Source organism: Pistacia vera, unplaced genomic scaffold, assembly GCF_008641045.1.
Source record: "Pistacia vera cultivar Batoury unplaced genomic scaffold, PisVer_v2 Contig373, whole genome shotgun sequence".
NCBI lineage: Eukaryota > Viridiplantae > Streptophyta > Magnoliopsida > Sapindales > Anacardiaceae > Pistacia > Pistacia vera.
In genome coordinates, this window is record NW_022196194.1 from 978,429 (window position 1) to 997,381 (window position 18,953).

The window sequence follows — 18,953 nt, forward strand, 5'->3', positions numbered from 1 at the left end:
GGAAGCAGGAAAATAATCCATTTACCAAAGAATGTGTATTGAATTTATGCATAGAATGATAACATCAATTAATTATAATTTTTTTTTTTAAGAAAACAGAATGATGTCACGTTATTTAGGGGGTGTTTGTCTGAGCTTATGAAAATTAGCTTATAAGCAACAAGTGCTTAAATTTTAGCTTATAAGTATTTGAAATTTTAAGCAATTACATGTTTGGTTAAAATACTTATAAGTGACTGATAACTAATTGACGTGTTTGGTAAAATGTGGCTTATAAGTATATTTTATTATAAAATGACTAAAAAAGGTACTACATTAAACAAGGGTATACTAAGGAATTTTAAAATTAAACAAGGATAATGTGGTAATATACTTAGTCAAACGCTGCTTATAAGCAAAAAAAAAAAAGTATCTCCCCCCCCAACTTATTTTTTTTGGCTTATAAGTTCAACTTATAAGCTCAAAAAAGTTATAAACAAACGGGTCAGCTTAATTTTAAAGCTTATAAGCTAGTTTGACCAGTTTATAAGCTTAGACAAACACCCCCTCAATGTATGAATTTGGTGCGTATTCTTCGATAACTGTAACATTGCTCATGGAAGCACCAACCAATCTTCACTTTTACTTCAAGTCTATAACTAATTGATTTTTCCAGGAAGCAAATAATAATCACAAAGTGTCTCTACTTCAAGAGCAAACTATATATTTCTACTCGAGGTTTACCAAAATCCTAAGTTGATAATTTTCGTTGTATTTATTTTAGATTTTAATCCTTGAGTAATGTCGTTTATTTTATTTTAATATATTTCTAACTTTTCACTGTAGTGTGACGCATGTTAGCACGCTAAAGTGTGCTAGAGCTTTCTTTGACAGAAAACGGACTCATTTTAGCAAAAAACAACTCACGTTAGTTGCGTCCAAGTCGATGGTTTTTGACTTTTTCTAAGTGATTATAAAGTTCAAAATCACTTTTGACACCATCGTTAGACTCCCCACAACCTCCTCTGCAAAACCCATATCTTCACTGCCGACCTCACTCACTGTATCTGACTACCTCTAACAGTCACTAACAGTGTTAGTGTAAAGGTGAAAATGTTGAATAAATGTAATGAGAGGTATCTAACTTGGGATTTTACTAAAGTCGTAGGTGGGAATATGTCGTTTACTCTTACTTCAATGGTAAACATAGATATTTTGGGCTTGGTGATGCATATAAAAGAAGAGTAATGCTATGCTTACTCACGATCTTACTAACCATCTTACTATCCTTTGTTAAAATTACATATGGTACCCGTACTATGTTTATGGTACTCGTACTATATTTTATATTTATATAAGATAGTAAAATGATTAGTAAGATCGTGAGTAAGCATAATATTATTAATAAAAGAAAGACTCGTATGTAACGAGGCAAGTGTAATGACGTAGCTTAGGAAATCCCCTCCAAAGCAACATTTAAACTGTAGAGTTGAAGAGAAGTTTGGAGAAATAGACAAGTCACTGCTCCATATTAGTGGGTTAACCAAGTTTCGATTTCCAAGGCCATGCATCATTTATGCATTTGCAAGAGTCACGAGTGAAGCATGTTTGAAGTTTGAATGCAGATTCATCTCTTCTCTACTATCAATGAAAGATTTAATTGTTCCTACCAACCGTATTTAAACTTGGACATTTTTAGGCTGTATTTGTTTACATAAAAATAAGACACAAATACAGCAGAAATATTATCAATTTACACAGGACCCACCAGGTAACTGAGTATAAAAAAAAATTGCACAAGTTGTAGTAGAAAAGAGAAAATACAAACAACACTGACATAAGGACGACATTCTGGCCCGCAAGAATTCGGTTCTGTTGTAAGAATGTTTTACAAACTTGACGAAGAAAGTGAGAAAATTTTAGTAGTTTAATTAACTGAGAGTTTTTTATTATTATTTTTTTAATTCATATTAAATAATGATTTTTTATTTTAGATTTTTTTTTTCATTTCATTTTTTATATCGAAGTAACTTTCATTTATCACATACAACATTGATTTAATTATGTTTATCTCTTTTTTTTTTTTTTTTTTTTTAATGATCGGGGGAATCTAGATCAGTTTACACGTACTTCAATTAATCTCTCAAGACTCTAGAACTATCGACTGGGTAAGAACTCTAGTGGTTACCTCTATTAGCATCCGAGGAGGGACTTGAACTCAGGACTATCGAACCACTCAGTCACTCAACGATAGTTTATGTCAAATCTCTTTATTCACACAATTATTATTCCAAACTTCATATATTTGCTTTGAATTTTGGTGTGTTTAAATTAGTTTTGAATTATATTGTTTCTTTAGATTTTCATAGTTAATTATATACATTTTTTTGTTTGAGTTTGTATCAAGGTAATGCTCGTTATAGATATCATTCATGGTAGAGGGCATATCTCTCCTTTTTTTTTTTTTTAATTAATAATTATATTGTAATATTAAGGTTCACCTAAAACATTTTTCTTCTTAATATTTTACTTATTTTTTAATTAAAAAAATCTTAACTTTAGTCTAAGAAAATTTTCTGGTCATGCCCTTGAAACTAGGGTAAAAACAGTAGCAAACCTGAAAACCCATTCATAAGATTGGGATTGGCCATGACCTGTTGAGCCGCAGTAATTGGAGTTGTTTAAGCCCAACGCTTCCATGGCTCATCAATGGACTAGAAAGTTATTGGGTGTAAAATAGCATTAAACAAGTAGTTTAATTAATTAATAATATCAATCAAGCAGCCACATGAGAATGGTCTACTGATATATTATGACCCAAGTCAAGCTATTCATGGTCTAAATTTAATAAAGTAAAAGAGGATCCAAGTCCTTTGTTTATAATAACGTAGCTTAGTTTCATATTTTCTAGTTTCTCTCTTTTTGGCAGATTTATATTATAATCATCCATAATCCACATATCTTTACTATTAATATTTTAATATGTTAACCAATTAAAATTTTATAAGATGAAATAGAAGATGGTTTTCGATGTTTTATTTATTTTGTTTCAGCTCCAACAGGATTTAGATTTTTTTTTTTATGAGAATCCTAAATAAAACTTTAATAATTTGAAAAAAGAGATGATTATATGGGTAATTTCAGGTAAAAATATTTTCACTTACCAATAAATATCATAAAACTAGACGTTTGGATTTCACCTGAAAGAAAATAAATAATGGAATCTCTCCCTTTGTGGACGGATGACAAACTCTTTAGACATTGAGGTTAATTATACTCAAGGAGTTTTGTGCTTGAATTGTAGGAGAAGTACCTATCACATATATGTAATTATTTTGATCTATTAGGTTTGTAGGATGTTCTGTGATCCTGACAATTAGGTAGGCTTTAATGCAGATTTAGATACCTCAAATACCTAAAAAATAAATAAATAAATGACAAATTAGTAGTTGAAGTTTAAGTAAAATGCAGAGCTGTAGAAACTTGTGTGGTGTGGTTGATTCTTTATAGTGTTATTATAGCAACTGAAGATATTCAGTGCTTAAAAAATTGGAGATATCTTAATCAAAGGATCAAGGAATAATTAAAAATTAAGAAAGATAAATTTATATAATTAAAGTGGGTACTGGTGGAATTTACACGGGACGTTGAAAAGTTCTACCAAACTTGGAACAACCTCTTATTGTTTACACATGCATATAGGTAAGCTTGATAGAATTCTACTTTGGTTGTTATAACTAAACAATTATTATATTAATAATTTAAAAGATTATTTCTGATATTTAACATGAATATGTCAATCTTCTTTGGTTTTCTTCGTAAAATACAATCTAGTAGTGGATTGCCCAAATGGAATGCTCAACTTAAATAATAACCTATATATATCTTAACCAATATTTTATGTTCTCATTTTTAGAAAATTAAATCAATTAACCATATACTTCACATATATTTATCAATAAAGATTAACTCACAATCCAGTTTTATAAATTTTTTTTCACAATCCCGATATGATAGTTTACAATTGGACAGACGAGATTTATTACGAGCTATTACATCAGAGTTATGAGAGAAAGTTTATGAGAATGAGTTGTAAGCGTAGTATTACCCTATATTTATTCGTTTCGCTAGGAAACCTGTTGAATGTTGATGCTGGTATGTTGAAGATTTTAACAAGTAGGGCAAAATTGAAAAATTAGGAATGGATAAAGTTGATGGCTTTCCTTTTATTTTATCTCTTAATCTTAGGCTAGTTTTATCTTCATCTTAAGTAATGAATTTATCTTTAGTTAATAGATAGTCTCTTAATCTGGGAATTTTATCACTATCAATACATGGTGTTATGCCTAAAAAAGTAGGGCTGACGCAGAGTCTTGTTAGCACGGGGTGGTCAGAACTTAAGAAGGTTCCACAACCGCTCAGATGCGGCCACGTCGCGTGATGACGTGAGTGGCATACTCCTGCCAGTACAGTGGGTGAACGCTAGGTTGGCAAATGGCTGAAAACCGTCCACGTGTCGAATCCTTACATACGTTGAGGAAATCACTTGGGCAAGTGAGTAATGGGACGTAAGGAAGAATTTGCACGATACCCACCCCACTTGCAGATTTAGTAATTAGTACCTTGATTTATCACACTATAAATAGAGATCTTCTCTCTCATTTGTGGGATTGATTAATTTCACTCTGGAATAGCATACTCTCTCTCTCTCTCTCTCTCTCTCTCTCTCTCTCTCTTGTATTCTCTAAGCTGTAACTCAGCTCGCTGAATGCGACCTAACTTTACTCATAAATACAATATCAGTGGACGTAGGATTTTCCTTGTGAGCATCCGAACCACTTTAAACATTGTTCTTCACCCTTTATTCAACTAAATACTTCCATAACCACGTGTGACTTCTAAGCCCGTTTAGCATTTCTCATGTGCGAATAGTTAGTGTCAAAATCAAACATCAACAGTTTGACGCTAGAAGGAGGGCATTGATTTAATACTTGTTCTTCATCAGGAGAATCTCTGACTAATCGGTCCCACTACAGCAAATGGATCGCGGTTTCGAATCTGAGCGAACCAATTATGGCAATGAAGAGATCCCCTAAGTACAGGAGGACACTTCTCCCGAAGTGCCCCCAGCTCAGCAAAATATCATGGGGGATATCCCGTCAAGCTCACGGCTTGATCCAGCTGTCATGAGTTACTTGGAGAGATTCAACAATACTCTCCAAACGGTCAGCCAAAGGCTAGACCGATTAGATCGGGTCGTGCTACCCGAATCCAATGAGGAGGTGCCACCACCGAAAACGCTTGTAGGTCGCGTGAAAGCGCGAAAAAGGGCAAAAGCCCATACCACGAGCACTACAGCGTGTCAAAGAAAGGGAAAACAAGTGCTGCGCAACAGACCCAAAGGCTCCGAGGGACCAGCGAACACCAATCATGCCCCGGGTAGAACACCCATGGCATTGCGACTCGGTGACATGTTGTGGCCAGAGCCGTCCCGCGCCACGTCGCATAAGCACTCCCACAAAAGTGTAAGGCGGAGAGATTCCCATTATCGCCAAAACGACGACTTTGATCATTGTCGTGTAAGGGATTCCCACCGTCTGCGGGTTGGTTCGTACCACCACAGAGGTCGGGAAGATTCCCCGAACCACTCAATGCCATCACACGGCTCCAACCAGCGTGTGTCAAGATTGGCTGGAACTGTCGACCGAGGCTAGGAGGAATTCGACCTACGGTCTTTCCTCAACCGCAATCGTGAGGGTCGAACCCACGTTGTGGAAGGTGATCCCCAGATAGCTCCGTTGCCTCACATTGAGGAGCTACAGCGAGCTCTGGATCAGCTTAAGGCTCAGCGAAATGAGCAAGGGCAGGTCGCAAAGGCGTCTCCCTTTTCTTCGGTAGTGTTAGTTGCTTCCCTCTTATCAAGATTCAGAATGCCCGACATGCAAGCATTCGATGGGAATTCCGATCCGCAAGATCATCTGTATGAGTTCAACGACCTCATGGAACTCCACCAAGTCTCTGACTTGGCAAAATGCCGCTGCTTGGCGGTAACCCTTACCTCCCATGCCAAGTGATGGTTTAGGTAGCTCCCAGCGGGATCAGTCAACTTGTGGCCTCAAATGAGCTCGACATTTTTTAGACACTTCTAGGCGAACATGAAGTTCTCAATGCCGTTAAGCTACCTGAGCAACATAAGGCAAGAGAGGGATGGGCCCCTCAAATCTTATATTGACAGGTTCCATAGGGAGCTCCACAAGGTAGCTCACACTCCCTAAGAGTCCTTTCGGACTCTCACTATCACGGGAGTTCACCCACAGACGGATTTGTGGAAGGAGCTGCAATCTGAGGACGATGTTTCCCTCACCCGCTTCTACAACCTTACCGAAAAGTACCTCCGCATTGAAAACTCTATGGCTACGCTCAACCGCCATGACCCCGGTCCTTCGAGTTGTGCTCCAGATCGAGGGGAGAATAGGAGAGCTGATCGCAGATAGGCTAATGACGATCAACAAAAAGGAAAGAAGCAGCGATACGAGCCCTAGAAATCCTACGCCCCAGTTCATCGTCGCGATCGTGACAAGAGTCAATACACCCCTTTGAATGCCTCAGTATTGGCTATTCTGGATAAGTCAGAGCAGGCCGGTTTGCTCGGAGAGCTCGAGCCCATGAAAAATCTCTCTTCAGCCAGAAACAATAAAAAGCACTATCGCTATCATAGGGATAATGAGCACCACACTGATGAGTGTCGGGCCCTCAAGCAAGCAATTAAGGACCTCATTAAGCAGGGGAACTTCAAAGAGTACGTCGATGACTTTGCTCCCATTTGGGAGAAAAATCAGGAGGAACCGAGAAAGAAGCGTCGTGGTTGCAAAGGTCTTTACAATGTAGGGATCATCTTTAGGGGGCCACATCTCGTAGGGAATTCACGAGGTGCCCATGAAAGGTATGTCCGCATAGCCCGTCATGACCCCATAAGTGTGATGTGTAAGACGTCACGACCAGCAAAGGTTCGCAAAGAGGAGGAAATCACCTTCTCTAAGAAAGACGCGGTACGATTGCATCATCCCCACGATGATGCTTTCGTCATCATGCTTGAAATATGGCGGTGTGAGGTCCACAGAATGTTGGTGGACAATGGAAGCGCCGTGAACATCTTGTTCCAACAAGCTTTTGAAAGGATGAAACTGGATGAGACTGATCTAAAGCCTACCTCCATCCCTCTGCATGGTTTCACCGGGGATCATCTGATTCCCAAGGAGACGATCTCACTCTCGGTCACGTTCGGTGATACCGACGAAATGACCAAAATGATTGAGTTCCTAGTAGTGGACTGTCTATCTACTTTCAATGGCATCTTGGGACAACCTTTACTATGAAGCTTCAAAGCAGTCACCTCGATCTACCATCTAAAGATAAAGTTCCCCACTCCGACGGGGATAGTAGAAGTAAGCGGATCTCAACACGCATCTCGCAACTGCTATGTAAGGGCACTGTAGATGGCGTGCAAGTGAAAAGGCACTCCACTCGACATCCCTGAACAGGCAATGATGATCAGTATGATCGAGCCATAGCTTGGCCTAGCTGAGGATAACATGGACCCTCGTATCAGGAATGCCCTTGCAGTGGGCTGGTTGAGGACCTATCTGAAGTAATGGTCGACCAGAGCGAGCCAAGAAGTAATCTCAACCCCTAGCTTGCTAGTAACCTGACTAGCTTCCTTTGGGAAAATATCGACGTGTTTGCATGGACTCATGCCAACATGGTTGGGATCAGCCTGAATATCATATGCCATGCCTTGAATATCGATAGTGAGGTCAGGCTAGTTCGCTAGAAGAGAAGAGCAATGGATCCGGAGTGATATGCTGCCTTGAAAGTTGAGGTAGATAATCTCCTCCTAAATGGATCCATCCCAGAGGCACTCTACCCGAGCTGGGTTGCCAACCTGATTCTGGTAAAGAAGCCTAACGATAAATAGCGGACCTACATCGACTTCACTAACCTCAACAAAGCTTGTCCAAAGGACAACTTTCCCTTGCCAAGAATCGACCAGCTCGTTGATGACACCTCCGGGCACGAGCTGCTGAGTTTTATGGACGTCTACTCAGGAAACAATCAGATTCTGATGTATGTACTGGACTAAGAACATACTTCCTTTGTGACAGATCGGGGGCTGTATTGCTACAAGGTTATGGGGCGACTTACCAGCGACTGGTTAACCAAATGTTTTCTGAACAGATCGGGAAATCAATGGAAGTCTATGTTGATGACATATTGGTCAAATCGCATGTCGCTTCAGATCACATAATGCATCTTACTGCGATGTTGGTATACTCCGAAGGTATAGAATGAAGCTCAATCCTCTCAAGTGTTCATTCGGAGTATCCTCAGGAAAATTCTTGGAATATATGGTTAACAAGAAGGGAATAGAAATCAACCCCGAAAATATCCAAGCTCTCCTTGATATGAAAAGCCCGACCAACCGAAAACAGGTTCAGAGTTCAATGGGCGAATAACGGCACTCAGTCGCTTCATATCAAAGACAACAGATCGCTGCTTACCATTCTTTAATATACTCAAGGCCAACAAGAAGTTTGAATGGACTCTTAAGTGTGAACAAACATTCCAAAGCATTAAAGAGCACCTCGGAAAGCCACCTCTTCTGTCCAAGCCTCTTCCTTAGGAAATTCTTCTTCTGTATCTATCCGTCTCTCAGTATACGGTCAGTGCAACTCTAATTCGGGAATAAGACATGGTCCAGTGGCCAGTATATTACACGAGCAGGTGTCTACTAGATGTCGAAATGCGATATCCAAAAATGGAGCGATTAGCTTATGCCCTGCTGATCACCTCTAGGAAGTTACGACCTTATTTCCACGCCCATACAATCCATGTATTAACCAACTATCTACTTAAGCAAGTCCTCTAGAAACCAGAGGCTTCAGGTAAGTTGCTCAAGTGGGCTATGGAACTAAGTCAGTTCGATCTGTAGTACATACCAAAAGTAACCATTAAAGGGCAGGTTGTTGCCGATTTCATTTCGGAATTCTCATATCAACCGGTTAAGGAATCCGAGCAACATGCCAGCGAAGTCGCCTCTACGTCAATGGATCCTCGAACAGGAAAAGGGCTGGGGCAGGCCTCCTCCTCCTTAGTCCTGAAGGGACTCGCGTCCACGGCATTCTTCGATTTGGTTTCAAAGCGACCAACAACGAGGTTGAGTATGAAGTTTTGCTTGTTGGTCTACGGTTGGCAAAAGAAATGAGATCAACCGTGATCAGCATCCATAGCGACTCATGCTGGTTGTTAACTGGATCTTGGGGAAATATCAGGCCAAGGAAGAAAACATGATCATTTATCTGAAGAAAGCTATAGTCGTGCTCGAGCCATTCAAGCATTTCACGATCACACAGATCCCTAGAGACAGTAATTCTGTCGTGGATGCCTTGGCAAAGATAGCCTCATCGTTGGACTTAGACATGCCAGAAAATATTCCTGTTTGGTTTATTGAGATCCCTAGTATCAGCTAGCCTAAACAGGCCATGAATGTGACAGAGTCAGTTTCCTGGATGGCCCCAATTATTCAGTATCTCCGAGATGAGACCTTGCCCAATGACAAGGTTGAGGTGAGAACTATGCGAACTAGAGTTGCTCGTTACACACTTATAGGAGATCAATTGTACAAGCGAGGGTTTAACGTCCCTCTCCTCCGATGTGTAACCGATGAGAAAACATACTATATTATAAGGGAGATACATGAAGGGATCTGCGGTAATCACACTGCCATGCGATCCCTCACTAACAAAGTTGTTCGTCAAGGGTATTACTGGTCCCTACTCCAAGAGGATACCTTCAACTTTGTGAAAAAGTGTGACAAGTGCCAACGGTTTGCGAACATACCGTGAGCTCCTTCTCACCAGCTGATAACCATGACTAGCCTCTGGCCATTCTCCATGTGGGGAATCGATCTTATTGGACCCATGCCAGTTGGTAGGGGAAGGGTCAAGTATGTGGTGGTCGCAGTGGATTACTTCACCAAGTCGGCCGAGGCCGAACCCTTGGCTGCGATCACTACTAAAAAGCTCAAGGACTTCGTCTTCAAAACCATAGTGTGCCGCTAGGGAATTCCTCATACCCTCATCTCTGATAATAAAAAACAATTTGATAACGAGGAATTCAAGCAGTTTTGCGATGAGCTGGGAATCCATAAAAAGTTCACCTCAGTCGCAAGACCGCAAGCAAATGGCCAGGTTGAAGCTGTCAACAAGACCATCAATCATACTTTGAAAGCCAAACTTGACCCTACCAAGGGTAATTGAGTCGATGACCTCCCAAAAGTCCTATGGGCATACAAGACAACTCTGAGAACCTCTATTTTGGAAACACCTTTCTCGCTAGCGTATGGCTACGAGGCAATAATCCCAGTGGAAGTAGGAACTGGTTCACTTCGGAGAGACCTGTTCAATGAAACAGACAATGAAACGCTTATGCGTGTAAGTCTGGATTTAGTTGAAGAACATCGCAGCAAGGCCCAGCTGAGGATAGCTTCCTACCAACAACGCGCGAAAAGGTTCTTCGAGTCTAAGGTTAGAAGAAAAGACTTTCAGGTCGGCGACCTTGTTCTGAAAGAAGTCTTTCTTGGTACAAGAGAACTAAGTGTGAGAGTATTAGGGCCAAATTGAGAAAGGCCATACTGCATCGCTAAAGTGATAAGATCGGGGACTTATCACCTTAAAAGACTAAACGGTTTTGAAGTACCGCGAGCTTGGAATGTTGAACATCTTCGCCCTTATCATTAGTAATTTTCGAACTCATTTCCTATTTTTTTTTTTTTGTAAAGAATTACTCTTTTTAAGCCTTGTAAATAAGATAAGCTCTTATGTAATATTGTTTCTCGCATGTCTGCCTTTCTGTTCGTGTATATCATTTGTACAAATGCTATTGCAAATAGTTAGAAAAGCGACCTTGTGTCCACATGTAATGTTTGTGAGGTACGAAAAATTATAAGTACTCACAAATGATTAAGGAAATAATCATTTTATTTATTGTAAAAAAAAAAAAAAAAGCAAATACAAATTTGCGACATAGGAACAGTTATAACAAGCAGAAGCAGAAGCCATCACTAGCCTTCGTCCCCAGGCCCCGAAGGTGCGACCTCAGTATCCCTAGGTCGTTGGTTCCTCCAGAACATACTCCTCCGGATGCTCATCCCCCGGATTAGGCCCTTGACCTTCCTCCTCGTCATCGGCCTGCGCCATGGAAGCGAGGATCCTCTGGTAGTCATCAGGGAGGTCGGTGAGGTCTATGTCCAGATTCTTTGGTCGTAGGGCGTAAATGGATTGGATCGACCAGTCGGCAGCTCTCCTCCCAATTTCTAGCTCTTGCCGCTTTATCTCTTCAGTTAACAAAGCGACACGTCCTTAGGACAATTGGAGTTCTGCTTCAAGTGTCCACTTCTACTTCTCGTAGGTTTCCCACAGTTGTATCGTGTCCTGTTCTGCTCGTAAGGCCCGTTCGGAGTTCGCTCGTAACTCTAGCTCTTTCTCGCTAGCCTCCTTGGTGAGTCTGACCACTGTCCTTTGGAGCTCTTTAACCTCATCTCCCCTCATCTCCAGCTCGGCCTTCTGGAAATCCCCCGTGTGGAATGCAGCGTTCCTCTCCGATAGATATTGGTTAGTCTGAACTGTGGATAGGTTCATCTGTGCCTATGTAGCCTCCAAGTCTCGTTTTAGCCGCACACTCTCTTCTCTTAGCTCGACTAGCCCCTCAGCAGCTCCCAGTTGAGTCTTCTACTGAGCCAAGTGCATGGCGAGCAGGGACTGCATAGCAAAGGGAATAGGGGGTTAAATTCTTTTTCATTAAAAAAGTAAGGGAAATCCTCGACGAGGATGAACCCTTTTACCTGGCTTTGCAACTTAAACGCCATGGTCATCAGGTTCACGGGGTTAGGGGCCACGAACTGCTCAAAAGCCTCTGTGACCTGACCTTCCAGTAGGGTGAACATCACCGGCTACAAATACTCTGGGAGTTGCCCTATAGAGTCCAACACGGGCGTGCTGGTGCCTGCGCTAAGTAGCGTCTCACCCGCTGGTTCCTTGCCCACTCTCCTCCCAAGAGTCGCGACCTCCCCTTGCCTCTTGTGCGGACCCTCAGGGGTAATTGTAATGCCGGTCATGCCCCTGGGGGGCCCTCCCGAGTGGAAGGCCTGGTAAGGTTATGACCTCCTGGACTGAATGCTCAAGCCCTCCAGCTCGGACTCTAACTCCTCAACCCGAAGTTGCTTCCTCTTCTTGGATTTCTAGGCCACAGTCTTTTGCTTGGGACGAGCATCCGTAGGCTAGGAAGCATCCGCTGGTCAAGCCCACGTCCTCGTTGGCGTTCCTCCGACGAGGGGACCGCTGGGGGCCGTCCTGGTTGGCCCTGTGGCATCGACCTGAGGAAAGGTGAACTCCCTGGCTCTTAGCGACTTGGGCACTTTGGGTGGTATGGTCGCTGCATGCGAATATCGTTAGCAAACCAGTTCGCTGCATGCAAACAATAAGGTTGGCTAAGGTTACAAACACTTACTCGATGAAGATTCCAAGGTCGCTTCGGGGCTGAAAAAGTCATATTTTCGTAGGTTGGCGGTTGTCATGAGCAGCCTCGTGTCGCGACTTTGTTCGGGCAGAAGACCGAAGGCGGTTATTTTGTTGAAGTCAACGAGAGCCGATAACTTGGTCGTCTTGTTTATTGCGAAGAAATGGAAAAGTTCGTTAGCAAATATTAAAAGAAAGAAAATTCGCCAAGTAAAAGAAAGGAAGACCTACTCGGCTCTCTAAAATGGCAAATGCCATCATAATGGAAAAGGAAAAATTTTGTCTCATACGCCCCGACATTACTTAGGTAACTGTGTATTCTTCCCTCGATCATAGATTGCTTCGACAAGTAAAATGAGTCATTGTCTTTGCTCTTCTTTAGGTAATACGAACAGTCGAGCTCTAGTACAGTCAGCTCGTCCAGACCGTTCTCGCCGCATGTGATATACATAGCCACAACTATCATATACGTATTTGGTGTCAGCTATAACAGTGCGACCCCGAGGTGATCGAGGATCGACCTTATGAAAGGATGGAAGGGAATAAGTGCTCCACATTTGAATATATTCTCGGAGATCATAGCCATTCCTTCTAGCGGACTCTAAGCTGTATACGTCCTGTGCTAGTAGACATCTATGCTAATTGCGTATTGGTCTATCGCTTTTTGAATTTCCTCTCCTGTGGCTATTGATAAGATTTCCTGTGAGGGACCCGCTGGGGCATCCTACACTGGCGAGCTCGTTCCTTCGTCTATTCTGGTCGCTGAAGGGTCCATTTCTTCTGCGGTTTGAAAAAGAGCGAGATGCAGGAATTACTCAGTCGTCGTACAAAGTTTTGTACGATGACATGGAAGAAAAGATAAACATTGTCTTCCTTAAACCCTAGAGAAACCCTAAGAATCCTTGGGGACCACCGCAAAGACTCAAACCCTAAAGGAAAACCTATTCTTCAATCAACCACCCGCAAATGCCATCGTTATCGCATGGTTATCGTCAAAACATAAAAAGGAAAGTAATGAAATAATCATCCTTACCTCTTGGGTGTGGAGATTGAACTTCCTGATGTGAACCTCAAGTGCGCACCAATCTGAAAGATGGAAAATCTAGTCTCACGGAAGCTTCTTGCTCTTTCTGAAAAAGTGAGTGTTGTGACATTGCTTGAGGAGAGCCTGGGATTATAGTGAAGGAAGTGGTGATTGGTTTTCCCGAAGCCAAGTGACGTTTGGACGGAAATCATCTCTCACTGTTGATCGTGACCATGTGTCGTCAATCAACGGAAAGGAGTAACCGTCACGCTTCAAGAAATCAAATCGTCACTTCCCTCTGTTGAAATAATCGAACGACGACTCGTTTCCCTCTTCCACATTAAATGCACTCTCATCCACATTTAATGCTTTGATAAGGAATGTTGTTTCAGCATGACTTACATTTAATGCGCGTGGCTAGCACTGATTGCGCATATGACACGTTTGTCAAAGTAAAAGGTATTTTATTAATGGATTAGCTGCCAAAGCGCAACGGATAACATCTGAAGAGGTCGTTAGATAAAACACTCTTCATCGCATGTTAGTTGCGAAGTGATGTGACTGTCAATTGCGAAACGATATGACTCCTTGCCTTCAGCCAAAATACGCTAAGTATAACTAGGTCGCGAGCCTCGGTTAGGATAAAAGGCGCATCAATACGGCACTGAAAAGGTCTGGTCCAGGTCGTAGACCTTATGGAAGGAGACCACTTCAAGTCGCCCATATAAAAATGTCTTGAGACCTCTTTGTAGCCAGGTCGGATCGATCGGGTGTCATTCGGAACATATCAAATCAAGACATAATTGTGAAGTTCTCAAGGTTCGATTCTCAAACCTTAAAAACTAGAGGACTTCTGTTATGTCTGAAAAAGTAGGGCTGATGCAGAGTCTTTTCAGCACGGGGTGGTCAGAACTTAAGAAGGTTCCACGACCGCTCAAATGCGGCCACGTCGCTTGATGACGTGAGTGGCATACTCTTGCCAGTATAGTGGGTGAACGCCAGGTTGGCGAATGGCTGGAAACCGTCCACGTGTCCAATCCCTGCATAAGTCAAGGAAATCACTCGGGCAGGTGAGCAATGAGACGCATGGAGGGATTTGCACGATACCCACCCCGCTTGCAGATTTAGTAATTATTACCTTAATTTATCCCACTATAAATAGAGACATTCTCTCTCATTTGTGGGATTGACTCTCTCTCTCTCTCTCTCTCTCTCTCTCTCTCTCTCTCTCTCTCTCGTATTCTCTAAGTTGTAACTCAGCTCGCTGAACGCGACCTGACTTTACTCATTAATACAATATCAGTTGGTGTAGGATTCGCCTTGTGAGCATATGAACCACTTTAAACATTGTTCTTCACCCTTAATTCAACTAAATACTTTCATAACCATGTGTGACTTCTAAGCCCATTTAGCATTTCTCACATGCGAATAGTTGATGTCAAAATCAAGCATCAACACATGGTACATATTTTGTTACCCTCTAGAAGATTTTTTGATTAATAAAAATTATCCTTATCCCTTGTAATATTGTTAGATAAACTCACTTAAAATATTAATTTGAAAATCTGATAGATGGTGAAAAAACTTCCGTCAATGAGTTAATTAAATCTTGTTCAACTTCAAACTGTGCCAAGTTTTAAGATCATCTACCTAAGCATGACAAAGCAAAATAATATTTGATTAAAATGGATTCCCATTCGGCATCTTTCCATTTGGGATTTATCTCTATAGCTAATATATAACTTGTCACATCACATTATACAATTACGAACCCCATTTTGTAAAAAAATACAACTGGAGGCAGCCAACCAGGAATCGCAACATAACTAAACTGAAGTATAGAATTCAACTTTCTCACCAAATATGTCTTAGTTTTCAAAGCCTTATTAGATACTCTAATCTTTATTCTCTTACTTTAATTTTCCAATCCTCATAAAAGTCTTCAAAATCTTCCCATTTGAACACTCTTCAACTTTGTAGACTAACAACTCTTGTTCCATATATATTCTTCTCTTTACAGAAAGTCATTAATTTTACCCAAATTAATCACCTCTCAAACATGAACCTTCTTGAGCATATTGTTTATGATTTTTTATTGGGTATTATTTCAATCTTCATCGTCATTCTAGGTATTGTTCTCTTTTTCATTTGCAGAAAAAAACCTGTAGAGTCCGAAGAATCACTTCCCATCAGGCTTTCTGCCTCCGCTTATCCATTAACAGATATCGATGCCGCCACTGATGGCTTCAACAATCGAAGAATCATCGGCCACGGGCGCCTTGGAACCGTTTATTCAGCTGTGTTATCGACAGGTGACCTAGTTGCCGTGAAGAGAACACATCCACGGCTTGTTCTAAGCAATGCCGGATTTGGTTTCTCGTCGATTATCAAAACAATCTCTCAAGCACGGCACCCTAATATAGTCCCGATTTTAGGGTTTTCACAGGCGCCCGGAGAGAGAATTATAGTAACGGAGTTTGTTGGTTTGGTGAGTTTAGAATTTTACTTGCATGAAAATAACGATGGAGCTTCTCTTTTGGATTGGAGCCGACGTTTGAGGATTGCAGCAGGAGCAGCAAGAGGGCTTGAGTATTTGCACGAAGGGATGGCACCAAATGTAATACATGGTTGCGTAAAGTCTTCAAATATATTATTAGATTCTAAATTTTGTTCAAGGATTTCTGATTATGGGCTCTCTTTTATGGCTCCCCAAGAGAAGAGAGGCCTTGTCGGGTATGTAGACAATGAGTATTGGGGCGAGAGAGGGGGAGGAGCCGCCAAAGAGAGCGATGTTTATGGATTTGGTGTGGTTTTGTTAGAGCTTTTGAGTGGGAGAAGAAGTGAAGAAGGGTTGCTGGTTAAATGGGCATTGCCTTTGATTAAGGTAATGAGATTAAGTGAACTTTTGGACCCTCGACTTGTATTTCCTTCTGATGTTAAACCTCTCGTTAGATTGGCTAAAGTTGCTTTAGCTTGTGTTGGTAATTCTAGGAAGAGCAGGCCTTCAATCGTTCAAGTGGCAGCTATTTTGAACAGTTTGGACAATAATCAGGCCAGTCTTTGATTCATTAATTATGTATTACCAATTTTGAACCGAAGAAACCGGAGATATAGAAGTGTATGTACATCATTTTTGACTAGGAAAATTTTCTTTATGGATGGTGCTGAATTGTATGCAGAGGAGGAATATAGAGGGCCATAGGTAGGACGGTGGTTGTCAATTGGTCGGTGAATTTGATCTTTGTTTCCGTGTAGAAGTGGGGATCTTTTTGGTATTGAAAAGGAGCCCCCACATTGCTTGATTAATTATTTATTATTTTTTTTTTCTAGCTTGTCATTGCTTAATCATTTTGTATAAATTGGTGAATGTAAATTATTGATGTATAATAATTCTCATTAATTAATTTAGAGGGACCCCATGATCTTATTGATTGAACGGTGACAGATCTACGCTCGTGCTGTGTCCTCAATTTGGGGCTGCAAATCTTTTCATTATAATTATTGTTTGTCCTTAGATTCATGTTCCTTTTCGCCAACGTCCATTAAGGGATGAAATTCCTTTGAAAATGATTTTTGTGTAATCTATTCTTTATAATGTTTTAATATTTTCTCACTAAGTTTCTCCATATTCCTTTGTCGGTTTGTTTTATGATTTTTAATGCAATTTTAGGTATGTGGATTAAAAGAAGATCTCCATCCAAAAGAAGATCTTATATTTTACTGTTGATCATATTAATTTTTTGGATAGATGTTTAATCATTATAAGAAGAGAATACGACATGTTCCCACCAGAGGTTTAATAAAAGACAAGTTAATACTTTAGTTCAATTTATTCCAAATTATCACCTTAAACTAACAGATAATTAAAAATTATAGTAAATGACATGCTATTACCAAACTACCCCTCCCTTCTTCCCTTTCTACTCTTCCGCCGTTTCTCTCTCTCCCTCAGCAACATCCCCACTCTTCTCTCCCTCTCGAAACTCGAAAGTCACCAAAACCACCACCCACCACCATCTAATTGTTTTTCTAACTATTTTGGCCTTTTTCGGTGACTCAAGAGACTACCCCCCTGGATTTTTGCCCAATTTGGGTTGTTTCCAACAGAGTTGAACCCCCCTTATCACTCCATTAGCTTCCCCGTAGTCCATACTCCAAAACCCCTCTGTTTCCCGATGCATTGACCTTTCCGATCGTTGGCACTGTTAGGTTTAGGGTTTTGTTTTTTTTCGTAGGATCTCGATGGCCAAAATTCAATTGGACACCACCAATGCAACCAGCGGCTCCCACTCTTCAAAACCCCCTATCCCTAGCAACCGGTTAGTCACCATTCACCAATCGAGAGGTTCGTGTTCTTCATTGCGTTTTTTGGTGAAATTGTGTTAATTTGGAGATTGTTTCGGAGGATTGTTTGGAGATTGAGAGCTTTGATTATGATCGGAGGTTGATAGTGTTTGCATTTGGAGTGTGTGTGATTTTGTTTTGGTTTTGGACAAATTTGGTGTTGGACAAATCAGATTTGTTTGTTTGGGATTTCTGGGGTTAATTAGTTGATTTTCAAAGTGTCTGTGTTTGTCGTTCGGTGGTAGTGGCATAGTGGTGGTGGCAGTGGGATGCGACCAATGATCTCGGTTAGGATCTCTGGCCAGTGGTGGTGGAGAGAAAATTGAGATTATTTTGAAGTTTTAATTTCAAATTATAGGAAAAGATTGTTTTACCCTTTAACTGTTAAAAAAATGAAAACAATGCTAGTTTAAAGGTGAGAATTTAGAATAAATGAAGACATGGGTATTAACTAGGACTTTTGTTAAACCTCGGGTGGGACATATCGGTTACTCTTATATGAATTATCAGGTGGAAGTCCCTTGACGTTGAGGCCTCTTTGTCAATCACACATGCAGAATTGGGCCAGGCAATTAAATCAGGCCACTGTCTACTAATGATGGACGGAGATGTTTTAGCCCAAGACATCAAATCAAAATTAGATTTGTCTTTTGATTACGTTTAGAATAAAAAGAAGGTTTAAATGTCAGACTGTAAAATTTGATTATGTAAAATAAAAGAATTGTATCTCTCACTTTATAATTAAACTCCACCATCCCTCTTTTTTTTTTCAAAGACCACCCTATATGTTATTTGATATGGTGCTAATTAAAATTTGAAAAGGAAAAAGTATTTCAAAGGTTTTTTTTTTGTTTTTTTTTTTTGTTTAATCATCGGGTGTCCAAACTTAGTTTGCACGCATCTTAATTATTGCTCTTTTACCATGTATTTCAAAGTTCTCTTGTCTAGAATATCTTCGGATTTTAGCAAATTTTATTAACTTAGGTTGATTAAATATTAACTCTAAAAGCGGTTTTTCTGTAAAATTAATTATG

The 18,953-nt window shown here is 40.6% G+C and overlaps 2 protein-coding genes across 2 annotated transcripts in view; one reads left to right on the forward strand and one right to left on the reverse strand.

The window, feature by feature from the left end:
- Positions 1-11,234, reverse strand: part of LOC116140538 (protein argonaute PNH1-like) — an 18,878-nt gene extending 7,644 nt beyond the window's left edge. The window contains exon 1 of the mRNA XM_031426161.1: positions 11,170-11,234. Coding sequence (XP_031282021.1) covers positions 11,170-11,234 — 65 coding nt within the window. The remainder of the gene's footprint in view (positions 1-11,169) is intronic.
- Positions 11,235-15,515: 4,281 nt separating this feature from the next.
- On the forward strand, positions 15,516-16,927 carry LOC116140541 (serine/threonine-protein kinase-like protein ACR4). Its single transcript, XM_031426165.1, has one exon. The coding sequence runs from the start codon at positions 15,635-15,637 to the stop codon at positions 16,637-16,639; it is 1,005 nt and encodes a 334-aa protein (XP_031282025.1). The 5' UTR covers positions 15,516-15,634; the 3' UTR covers positions 16,640-16,927.
- Positions 16,928-18,953: the final 2,026 nt, after the last annotated feature.

Excerpts from the sequence above, each read along its gene's own strand:
- LOC116140541 (XM_031426165.1), top strand. The coding sequence starts at position 15,635 with ATGAACCTTCTTGAGCATATTGTTTATGATTTTTTATTGGGTATTATT.